Below are 12,793 nucleotides of genomic sequence, written 5' to 3' on the forward strand. Positions count from 1 at the left end.
CACAGATTAATGAAGCTCATCCAACAGGTTACATTGATAATCATCACATTAAATGACAAAGCACCTGAAGCTTGATGCACAATTAACAGGTTTAATGATGTATCATTGAGACCCTCAGTCCCTTATTAAAAATGACATCCCTGGATACATGAAAACTCTGTGTTGTACATATGCCCATACAGCCGATATACACATCTCCAGATGGGCTACCATTATGAACTGCTCACATCCCCAGAGGTTTGACAGCATGGCAGTTCTACTTACCTTCAGCCTCCCAAACTCGCAGGCCAAGTCGAGCGGAGTCTTCCTCGCCTTATTTACGATGCAGGGGTTGGACTGGTGCTGCAGCAGCATCTCCGACTGAAAAACAGAAGGAATGATGTAACCACTGCAGGAAACACAGAAGGAGCAAGGTAACCACTGAAGGAAAAACAGAAGGAACGAGGTACCAACTGCAGGAAACACAGAAGGAACAAGGTAACCACTGAAGGAAAAACAGAAGGAATGATGTAACCACTGCAGGAAACACAGAAGGAACAAGGTAACCACTGAAGGAAAAACAGAAGGAACGAGGTAACGACTGCAGGAAACACAGAAGAGCGAGTTAACCACTGCAGGAAAAACCTGACTAAGTCCAGTTAAAACGGAAACATTTTTACCTTCACGATTTGCTTTGTAAGCTCACCTATAATGAGTTTAAACTAACAACTGATGAATGATTACTCTATCAAGACTGACATACAGTAAAGTGTCAACTGCCATTAAAAATAAACCTGTTTTATAAAATGTACTAAATGTACATGGGATTGAAATCAGACGAACATTTCAATAACTTGCACCAATGCAAATGCATCATATTTTGATACTTCTAAGAATCTATATCTGTATCTATACCATCCTACACATGGTCCATGGTGGCCCTACCCGAATATGGGTCCACTCCAAGCATATCTTCTGTCTGCTTGTTAAGTAACTTTTTCAAATGCACGGCATGTGCGAAAGGATTCCACAACTAATTTCTCTTGACAGATGCAATTTGAGCATGGGGTTAGGCTTGAGAGGGTGTGGCAAATTGGCTGGTGGATGACATCAGACAGAAACACACAGACAGGCAGATGCAGGGCAAGACTGAGACACAACGGTGCTCAGTTCTTCATTAAACAACAAAAATAAAAAGTTTAAACAAAACACACAAAATAAACCAGTGGCCAAAACAGACAGACACTAACAAAGACAGTGAGACCGACAAACGAGTACCGCGCTGGTGCTTCCAACACGAAATAGCAATTGTTATTTCTATTTTAATTCTCCTTCTTTCTCCCATTCTCCGCTCACTGAACACCCAACCCCAAGTGAGAGAAACACTGAATCTTTTATGCAGCTGTACTGAGACTCGATTGTCAATCAATCATTCAATTTGAATCTCGGCACAGCTGCACGTGAACTAGTTGCGCTCCCCGTGCATCCATGCTAATGCCCACTTTAATCTGCACTTGGAGTGATTGTGCATTTCCCTGTGCCTAAATACAAATATACATTTTACATCTCCTGTGCTACATAACCCACATTCTGTGCGCTACTACAATAATACAATAGACAACATTAACATGCCACATAAAACATAATACACAAAATATACACAGGTGGGGGTACCCTGTCACAGAGAGGCAGAGAGTGAGAGAGAGCGCAGTTAGCATGCAGACATTCTCCTAGTCAGCTCAGTGGAGTCTTGAGTAAGAAAAGAGACTGAATTATTCTATCACTGTTTGTAATTTTGCTAGTTGCCACCCAGCAGGACAGCCTTGAAAAACAAAACGGGTTCTTATCCTGATTAAATGTAATTGAATTAAACTGAAAAAAAAAAAAAAACATTGCCGCTGTACTCTGTCACCCACATCTAACCTCAAGAATACATGACCATTGCTGCAGTATTTTAACAGGGTTCAAAGACAATTTAACCAAAAATATGGAACAATTCTCAATTTCTTTTGCCACGTTTCCACTGATACAAGCGGGACTCTCAACACATCTTCTCCTTTAGGCTCTTTTCAGATTTTATTATTCTTTTTAAATGTTCTAGACCAGTGGTTCTCAAACTGTGAGTCACCAGTGCCTTTCAATGGGGTCGCAAATACTTGTTCAATTTAAAAGAAAAAAAAAAAAACTTTTTAGTTTAAGAAACAGGTATGTTCATTTATTATTATTACTGGCACTTTTTACTCCAAATGAGTCCTTGTTTTCTCTTCCTGCCTTTGTCTGAACATTCTGAACTGGTTATCTAGCAACCAGCTAAGGCTTTTTTCCACTGTTACATGTCAGCCAATCAGCACTTCTGTACCAGCCTTGCATCAGCAGAATACACATTTGTAGTGTTAATTGGACTATATTTGCTGTGAAGGGAGTTTAGAATGTTTTACTGTATTGTAACATTTGCTGCTACAGGATAATGCTGCATGAGCTGTTTGCAAGCTCAGTGACTAATGGCAACATTGTGTTAATACAAGAGCTAGCAGTACGTTGCTGGATGCATGACAGGACACGGACTGACAGCCCTGCAAATCTGTTTTCCCTATAGTTATAATGGATGCATGTTCTGCACTGGGATTGATCCCTTGCCAGCGTGGGAAAGGTGCACACAGGTATAAATATTGGGTGAAATCTGTGCTCCACGAGCTAGTTTGAAGATTGGCAGGAGCTTCTGTCTGATTGGAAAATGATAAAGAAAGTGTAGTGTACGAAACTTGTTTTGTTTACCTTTTTATTTTATTGTGTGTTTTGGTGCATACCTCCATTTTATTTCAGTGTGTGTTTTGGTGCATACCTCCATTTTATTTCAGTGTGTGTTTTGGTGCATACCTCCTTTTATTTTCTATCCCTCCCTACCCAGTATCTGTCCGTTTTCCTTCTTTGCCAGCAATAATATTTCACTACGGTATATCAAAATGGTGCGTTTTCTGAAGAAGAGTATTATAAAAGGGAGTAATGAAGGGGAGTCGAGCAGCACTGCAAGCAAAAGAAGTGCTGACAACAAGGATCCGATCAGCAGCAAAAAAACAAGAACCTGAAAGTATGATAAAAATATTTGGAATACAGTTTTACTTGGTTTGGTTCTGAAGAGTCATGGCCACAGTACGTGGTGTGTGGTGTAGTGCTGACTAAGAGAGTTTAAAACCATCGAAAATGTTATGGCACTTGCAAACAAAGCACAGTTCTCTTCAAGGGAAAAACCTCATAATAATGGAGAATTTTTTTTTCTACCATGCGCCAAGCAGGTGGTTTCAATTATTCAAAGTGCTGCCAGCCAGCTTGATTTGCTTCCCCTGTCTAATGGCAGTGGTGCCTGGCATATTCACAGTATGGTTATTGACCTGTATAAGCAAGTGATAGTCAAGGTAAAGCAAAGTATTTTTTTTTTGCTGTACAAGTGGATGAAACGACTGATGTGTCTGGTGCTGCTCAGATGCTGACCTACATTAGATTTGAAGAAGAAGGGAACTCTTTGCTCTTTTGGATGATTTTGTCTCTAATGCTTGCTTGGAATGGCAGCGCTATGTAGGCATTTGAAGTGACAGTGCTCTGGCCATGACAGGAAAAAACAGCTGCTTAGTCACAGAGTGCAGGCTCTTGCACCACAAGCCATTTGGACTCACTGCACGACACAAAGACAAGCCCTTGTTGCTAAAAAAAAAAAAAAAGCCACCCGTTCTGAAACAAGTTCTCAGTGAGGCTGTTCGCATTGTCAACTTTATCAAGTCTCATCTAGCAAATGCCTGCCTGTTTGGAGTTTTGCATAGGCACTGTCAGCTTCTTTACTGCACAGAAGTTTGCTGGCTGTCGCAGGGCAAGGTGCTTAATTATTTGTTTGAGCTCAGAGAGGAAGTGAGAATATTTCTTTCCAGCAACATTTCTCTGCTGGCCGAAAAGCTTGTAATGCTAAAAGGGTTGCTTTGCTAGCTTACCTGGCAGATATTTTCGATCGCCTGAATATCTTTAACACTAGAACCATTATAAGGGTTAGTTTGACCCATTTTGCATTTAAAATGTTAATTACTCTTCCATTGTAAATCATATGTGTATGTCCGTTTTTGATTTTTCCAAAATATATGAATTAAATATCCTGACAGCGTTTGATAGCCAGAATCACAAAAATGATAAAGTTACAAACAGTTCTACCTAGAACCGCCATGTGGGTCAATATGACCCATGCATTAAAATACATGTCTTTTTTTAATATAATGTGAGATATTCTATTTTTGTAAATGCAGCAAACAAGACATGTCCCCTCCTCCTAGCATGTTTTTTTATTTCAAGCCTTTCTTTCTTTGTAGACTGACTACGAGACAAAGATTGCTATGATTGTGGATTTGTCAAGATGCAAACTCAGTGAAAGTCTTGTTGCTAATTTTTCAATGTACCTGGGAGACAACAGTCCTTCATTTTGTTCCACAAATGCAACTGGGAATATATCAGAAGGAAATATATAATACTGAAAGTAGTCATTTTGATTGGAATACGGTCACTTGCATTCAGATGCATACAGCAAACTGAAATGACAGGTAGGATAACAACTTATGTGCCTAATATAAAACGTATTATATACATTTTTTTATATTACTTTTAGAAAACAAAAAACATTTCAGTTTTACAGGTTTGCATGTACCAGTTTACACAATAGTGTTCAGTGGAACTGTGTCTATGTTTACAACACAGCTCCTGGATGCAGGCACAGTCAGCTGGCAGACGCGTACGCTCCTCTATAGAGTACAATGCAGCCATCATACCGGAAGTAGTGGGTTTTATAGTTTTGTGTGTACATATACACCTGTACACGGGCATATATTGCCCATACATACCTGTTTCTTTTGAAATTTGTATTTTATTATATTTTTTTACTGCTTGTAGTCATGCTGTACATGCGCTCATTTTAAAAATAAAGCCTTTTGTTTAACTTTCCATTTAAATACAGTGTTTCTGCAATGCAAATGTTAGATATGATGTTCATGAATAAAACTTTTCAGTTGCATCTGATGTAAGCAGTTTAAAAATGTATGGGTCAAAGTGACCCACGTGGCGGTCCTAAAATCTGGCCGTTTTAGTGTTAACATGTCACTCCAAGGACGAGATACATCTGTCCTTACTCTCATTGACAAAATCAAAAGCTGGATCAAGAAGCTGGCCTTGTGGTATGATCACATAAATTGTGGCAGTCTGGCAGCATTTTATTTTATTTTCAAAGACTGCCTTACAATCCATTATCACATGCCACCTGGAAAGCCTTCAGCGACAGTTTCGAGAGTACTTCCCTGAAAAGGATCAGAAAGCAGAGGTGTGGATTAGAAACCCTTTTATTACAAAAGCGACTGCTAGTGCTAATTTGCCACTTACAGCAGAAGAAACATTGATGTACCATTCTTGTGACAAGACAGTGAATCTCAGAATCTCAGCAACCTCTTGCTAACTTTTGGATTTCTGTGCGACAAGACTATCCATAGCTATCATCTGCAGCTCTGAAAGCGCTCATGCCTTTCCTGTCTACCCACCTTTGTGAATTAGGTTTTTCTGCACTCAGTACAGGACCCGTCTCACTGTGAAGATGACCTTCACCTTTACTTCAGCCACACAGAGCCCTGTTTCTAACATGTGTTCATCCATGCAATCTCACCCCTCCCATTAGGTAAGCAATGTAATATTTAAAAAATGTATTATTAATATTTTTTATACTGTTGACTGTAAAAATAAGCAATGGCTATATTTTAGTTTTGTTGATATTGCCTTGTAATGCATGTTTTACTTATCAATACTAACGATTCTGCAGTAATACAGGGCAGTGGGGTCGCAAAGTTATATTTATTGGTAGAAGGGGGTCGCAGTGCCACGGAGTTTGAGAACCACTGTTCTAGACGGGTCACCCTCAACTCCACATCCAGGTCCCCTTCACTGTGAGAGCCCAATATGCAAAAGTGTGTGCAATCTACCAAACCAGCAAACACATAAACAATCCCTATTCGGGTGGCTCCCACTCTGATATGTGCAGTTGATAATGTTTTGTTTACTCGAGCCAAAGCCTGCACTGCTGGATCCCATCTCTGTGTACACATTAGGGGATTTCTCTCACCTCCCAGTGTGTAAAGAATGGCTATGTTAAAGACACCCTATCTTGACCCCACTCTTGCCTTCCGAATTTTCCTTTATTTTAAAATGTGTGAATTCGAGACAGTTACACTGCTGACAGGTGCAAGGCGTGCTGGTGCAAGCACACCTTAATCTAACATCAACACCCTGCCATTCAGTCCTGGGCCTCCATCACTGAACCTGGATTGCTCTGCCCCCTTTGCCACAGATTGGTTTGGCCTCGGGGCAGATTCAGATATTTTGGGAGATTAAAGGTTTACAGCCCTTTGCTGATATGGCTCGTCAAAAAGGCCAGTGGAAACACACCATGTCTTTATTTCCAATAGGGTCCTCGCATGTTCCAGCAAAATCTCCCAAACTTTAATATTTTAGTCATTACATTTCATTTTGAGCTAATATTTACAACTTCTTTTTCTTGTATAAACCTCCCCTGAGCTGTATTTAAAGAAACAAGTAATCTCAGAACCTCTTCACTATTATTACAATCAAACCATGTAAAATTCAGGGTCTTAAGAAATTCACTTAATCAAGTGCTCTCACTGACAGTTTCAACTGTAAACACACAAAGAGAGAGGATGACAGGGAGAGTGAAGAATGTAAAAAATCAGATCATATGCAGTATAGTAGTGAAATAGAAAGTGATACTATTTTACAGTGACCCCTGATATTGACACAGGAAACCTGTCAATTGATTTTTGCATCAAAACATAAAGGGAAATGCATATAATACAAAAGACAAAGTCAAAACATATGTACAACATTAATACTGTACGTTTCTTTTCAGTTAACTCTTTGATTTTATATGGAATCTCCTATTTGGAGACATCTCAAAGTAAAATTGTACTACTGTTGAATTCTAGGTCAGACGAAAGCTTGAGAGCTGAAATCAGCTAAAAAAGCAGAAAACTTTTACTCCTAATTCAATATAAATATTTCATGGCTGGTTTCACAGACCCCAGTTAGCACTAACCTTGGCTACGCACTGTCCTGTACATTCGTGATCAGCTGAACTCGGGGTTTGTGAAGCCAGCTGCTAAAACCCGAGTGGAAGAGGCACCCCACTATGTGGTTTTCATGTATTGTTACTATTATGTATTCTGCACTTCCCACTGTATGTATTGTACTATTTCATGTATTCTGCACTTTCCACTGTATTTATTGTACTATTTCATGTATTCTGCACTTTCCACTGTATTTATTGTACTATGTCATGTATTATGTACTTTCCACTGTATTTAGTGTACTATTTCATGTATTATGTACTTTCATGTATTATGTACTTTCCACTGTATATCATGTATTATGCATTTCTCTAAGTATTATGGATTTTCTTGTTGTTACTGGATCTTGTAAAGCATTTTGTGATGGTGTTCCACTATGAAAGGCACTATATAAAATAAAGATTGATTGGTATACGTACCACTTCGTAGTGTCCATACTGTGCAGCAAGATGCAGCGGGATCTGCCCATCCTGGGAGGCCAGGTTGACGGACGCGCCAGCACGGAGCAGCTGGTGAACGGAGTTAGCTTTGCCCTGCCAGGCAGCGTAGTGCAGAGGCCTCATTCCTGAGGGCCATAAGAAACAACAAGCAGGGTGAGTCACACCACAGGGCACTCAGACACAACTGCCGGATTACCGCTCGTCCCTCCTGTACTATTCAAAACATATACTTCCTTAGAGTGACCCCCCCAAACAAGACTACATTCGGATAACTTCTCACACTGATGAGGGCATTCCCAAAACCATTTGTCTGCCAGTTCACCAAATACCATCACCGCTCATTGTCGCACATGTCCTTATTTTCAGTGCCTGTGAATTTAGGGCTCATGAACGGTGGTATTGGCTAGTCAGCCACCATGAGTGCTTCCCCTCACAAGCCTCAACCCTAACCTGATGCCCTGTTCACTTGGTCCTTTCACATGCAGAGACAGTTGTGCAAAACTGTGCCTAACTGTGTGCTGGTTTTGTTCTCTGGTCTACACTAGTGTCCTCTGAAGGCTCAGTTAATTCAGGAACACAGTTGTTCATAGGATACAGGGCCTTTCCTGATAAAGAGGTTGGTCTCGCTCCTCACCATTGCTGTCTTTGATATCGACGATGGCCTGGGCCTCTAGCAACAGGGCAATGAGGTCAGTGGTGCCTGTGAGGGCGGCGTGGTGCAGGGCTGAGAACCTGCAGGGAGACCGGGGAGAGAGAGAGAGAGAGAGAGAGAGAGAGAGAATGAGATAATGAGAGAGAACAAGATAACGAGAGAGTTATCATTATTATTATTATTATTATTATTATTATTATTATTATTATTATTATTATTATTGTGCTTTCTTTTGTTTAGATTTTTAACACTGTTACTTTATGTTTTGTATACAGCAATCTAGACCCCACTTTTGTATTTTTTTGAAAAATATAAAATTGCAAAAGGAGGGATCCTGAAGTAACAGTGAGATCTTCAGTGGAGACGGCCTCCTGCATACACACTTCATACATCCTCCTACAGCCAGCCATCAGCTCCCCTGTGCTGGGCCTGTTTTATTTTTTATGATTCATAAATTGCCTTTTTAAGAGAGTTAACAATTGATAACTAGGTAGGAAAGAAAAAGAGGTGTGGAAAGCAGGGTTAAGTCCTTTTACAATGAACTGGCAGAGAAGTACACAAGAAAACATGAATTCAACTATAGTACACCAGGTGCTACATAACAATTTATTTGTATTTTTCTTAGTTTTGTAGAGGCACAACTTTGTAAGCATTGTTCTACTATTTGCAGATAGCAGTTTTGTTCACTCCAAGTATATGTATAACATACTGGGCACAGGAGAAAATAGTGATGCATTTTGTATTTTACCGTCCGTGTCATTTTAGTGCCTTCAGTTTCCTTGGGAATTCATGAACAAAACTACAAAACAACATGCACACAGGTTTCAAGGCTTAATCCTTAAAAATGTAAATGCATGGTCCTAAAACGTCTATCACCATTAATGAACAGTTTACTTGTATTACCAAGGGAATTGTATATAGTATCATCTGCAAAAAAGAGCAACTTGCTATATATCTGAATACTGATGGACATTCTATTGATGATGTCACTGTCTGTGGAATTTACAAATGCTATGGAACACACACAACAGAAAGCAGAAGAATGTTAATAACAAGTGCTAAATAATCTTAACAACAAATTTCATCCCCTGGGTAGATAATACAATAAATCAGTATTATACCGGTAACAAAGAATGCTAACAGCAGTCAATCGATCTTTCTTTCATGGTAGAATACTGATGCAGAGCAGAAGCTGATGCAGAGTTACTGTAATACACACCCCAGGTGCAAGAAACATTAGTTACTGCGACACTGTTTAACATGCAGGAGACCTGGAAATGACTCCACTTGGTGAAGGAGCCAGCTGGCATGTGTATATAGGTTTCAGGGTGCCAAGTCACAATGGAAAGCACTCATCAGGCTGCATCAGTTACACGAACTATGCAGGGTGACAATGCCCTCCAGGAAGCACAGGGCAGGGCAGCGGTATTTCTTATTAACACACAGAATTGTCATGTCCAGCACTGGTAGCACAACAGTCAGTGTGGTCTTGGAGAACCACGGTGTTTCATTCAGAAATCAAAACTAATATGGAAGCAGCCACACTAGGTTGAAGGCCAATTCGGAGGCCAACATTCCATTTCTATATCTTTGTGAAGGGGGCGAGTGGTAACGTGAGCAGGCAGGAATTACACGACATCAAAAAAACACTGCACTTATTATTTTTTGTGAACAATTATTTTTATTTTTTATTTTCCCCACTCTTTGGGAATAGAGAACTGGGTGAGACAATACAATAAAAGTTAGATTAAAACTGAAAACAACATAATATCCAAGACAAAAAAAAGGACATTACAACAAGATACAACAAACTACTTAAATATTAAGGAACTAATGTTCTTTAATTAATTAAATGAAATGTGTCCAAAGGGGAAATGCAATAATAATTTTAATTTGATAATACAGTTGTCCCGCGTTATATGCCCTCCCCCCTCCCCTCCTCCCTCCCTTTATAACGCCACCTTCGCATACCGCCAGCTATTCTCTCTGAACAAATGTCACCAATATAAAAACAGTGCAAAATAATCAAGGTCAATTAAAACAACAAAGTTATGCAGTTAACCTCTGAGTCGCTTTCATAATTTGTTGTTAAATCAACATTCATACCAATGTCATCAACACTACCGCTTCCAAAGCAAAACAGAAAGTACAACATGGCGAGTCGACCCTACATTTAACACCAGAGCAAAAGAAAAAAAATCAGAAATGTATGCATCTGAAAATAAGAAAGCAAGTCAGCAAGACATCGCAAATGTTTTCTTGCCTAAGGTGATGCATATACTGTAATCGAAGGACAACCCTTATGGTAATGTCATATAGGATCCTATAGTGGTATTATAGGACACTGGGACTAAAAAGGTTTTAAAAAGGGTCTCCCTACAGTGGTACTATAGGACACGCTATAGGACTAAAAAGGTTTTAAAGAAATCCTATAGGATATTCTATAGGTCTTGACCAATTTACTGTAGGACTTTCTATAGGTTATTTCCGTAAGGGAATTGGAGACATTGCAGTGGATAAAAACAAACGGCTTACCTTGATGGAACGATTTGGTTTAACCTGAAAAAGGCTTGACGCAGTCTAAAATAAGTGACTTTTATAAACCACAGTAAATGTTAAAAAAAAAAAAAAAGTACAAACAGGTTTGTTTGTTTATGTGCAAGTTTTACACAAATGAAGACTGACAAACTAAAGCATCAGTTTTGTAAACAGCAGAATAGATTACTTTTTTTTTACTTTTTGTTTAAAAAAAACTGTTTACACATTTAACTGCTTAAAAAAGAATGCTGTTGAGCTTAATTTGCTTTGTGAAATAAATAGAAGGCATCGTTCAATGGGGGTTAGTATTCAGCAGTCGTGCCACAAACAGTAAAGTTGAAATGACAGTAAAAAAAAACAAAGAGTATGCTTTTTTTGTTTTTATGGAATTGTTGTTTGGGTAATTTGAAACTAATTGCGTGTTTTATTTTTATTTATTTATTTATTTATTATAGTATAAACTTTTCCTCAAAAGTACCATGTATGTTTCATACAGATGGGAAAAGATGATAAGACGTCACTAGTATATCTACTGTTGTGTTAAGAACTAGTTCTGTAGTTTAAAAAAAGATTGTATTTTATTAAAATGGCCTGCAGATACTGTAATTGTATAACTAAAACATTAAAATGTTTGAATTTAATGCAAACAGAAGGTTGTGTGTGTGTGTGTTTTTTTTTTTTTTTTTTTTTTTTTTGACCCTCACTTTAATGCCACCCTCACTTATTGCCCGTTTTTGCCCATGGACCTTACCTTGCAGTATAAAGAGGGTTTACTGTAATAATAATAATAGTAAGCACTTGATCTTACTCAAACAGCTGTGCCACTTTAACAGCAGCAGTATCCTATGCTGCCATCTTGTTAGGAGTGGCTAAGTGTAGTTGAGCTGTGGACCAAAAACAATGATGTAATGTAAATAATAATAATATTTATTTTGTATAGCACTTTTCATAGTGGACCACCATCACAAAGCACTTTACAAGATACTATGCATCAGCTACAGAGTCACTTACAACAACGTCTCACCTGAAAGACAGAGCACAAGGAGGTTAAGTGACCTGCTCTGGGTCACACACTGTTTCAGTGGCTAAGCTGGGATTTGAACTGGGAAACTCCTGGTTATAAGCCTATTTCTTCAACCACTGGACCACACAGCCTCCTAATAATCTAACCAGATAGAAGAAAAGGAGATAGATGGCTTCACCCAACCCTTCACGATGGTTTTCTTGGCTGCCGTCATCCCTGCTAGGAAAAGCCTCATAGATTGCAATGGCAATGTTAACTGAGAGTCATCAGCCAGCAAAAGCACCTCAGGAGAGAGGGGCATGACCCTCCCCACAAGAGAGTCCATAGTAGCCACAACAAACTGTCAAAAGTTAATAATTTTCAGGCACTCCCAGAACATATGCAAGTATGTGTCAGTCACTTCCAAGACACAAGCCTGGCAGGCAGAATCTGCACCACTTTCATCTGAATCCTGGAGTGGAGTATCACAGAATCTGTGAGCTATTTTATAATGAATAAGCTGATGTGCCAGATTTTTAGACAATATAAAAATATTCTCCCAGATTGTATCCCAGTCAGGGGTGACAGCAGGCTTACTCAATATACTAGCCGATGAGGACGTAAAGGGGCACCACAGAGAACCCCATATGCATGAAGGGATGAGCATAGCCTGAGATATAGGAAGAAAGGAAAGTCCGGCAACAAATCTTGTTCTTGCAAATCCTAAAAAGAACGGAGGCCAGAATCATTAAGATGTGTGTATGTTGAGCGTCAACCAAGGAGAATAAACAAAAGGGTGTGAGCCAGTGTGGCGGAGTGTCCCGCCCCTTTGTGTTTATTAGTGTTTTATGTTGTAGGTAGTGTGTTAATGTTGGTGTTTATGTATAAAATACACAGGATATAAATATGGGTTATGAGCACGAGTTGTAAACTGTAATTTGTATTTAGACAAAAGGATGGTACAACTCATGCCACGTGCATATTTAAGTGGTATGTGAGCACAGGAGTACACAGATTAGTTCACGTG

The 12,793-nt window shown here is 39.2% G+C and overlaps 1 protein-coding gene across 5 annotated transcripts in view; it reads right to left on the reverse strand.

Moving 5' to 3' along the window:
* Nucleotides 1-12,793, reverse strand: part of LOC121296563 (caskin-2-like) — a 207,911-nt gene that overhangs the window by 77,624 nt on the left and 117,494 nt on the right. For all 5 annotated transcript variants that reach the window (XM_041222265.1, XM_041222267.1, XM_041222266.1 and 2 more), the window contains exons 4-6: nt 8,208-8,305; nt 7,553-7,698; nt 265-360 (exon numbers count right to left, since the gene is read on the reverse strand). In XM_041222265.1, the coding sequence (XP_041078199.1) occupies nt 265-360; nt 7,553-7,698; nt 8,208-8,305 (340 nt within the window). The remainder of the gene's footprint in view (nt 1-264; nt 361-7,552; nt 7,699-8,207; nt 8,306-12,793) is intronic.

The sequence above is a fragment of the Polyodon spathula genome, chromosome 21 (assembly GCF_017654505.1).
Source record: "Polyodon spathula isolate WHYD16114869_AA chromosome 21, ASM1765450v1, whole genome shotgun sequence".
NCBI lineage: Eukaryota > Metazoa > Chordata > Actinopteri > Acipenseriformes > Polyodontidae > Polyodon > Polyodon spathula.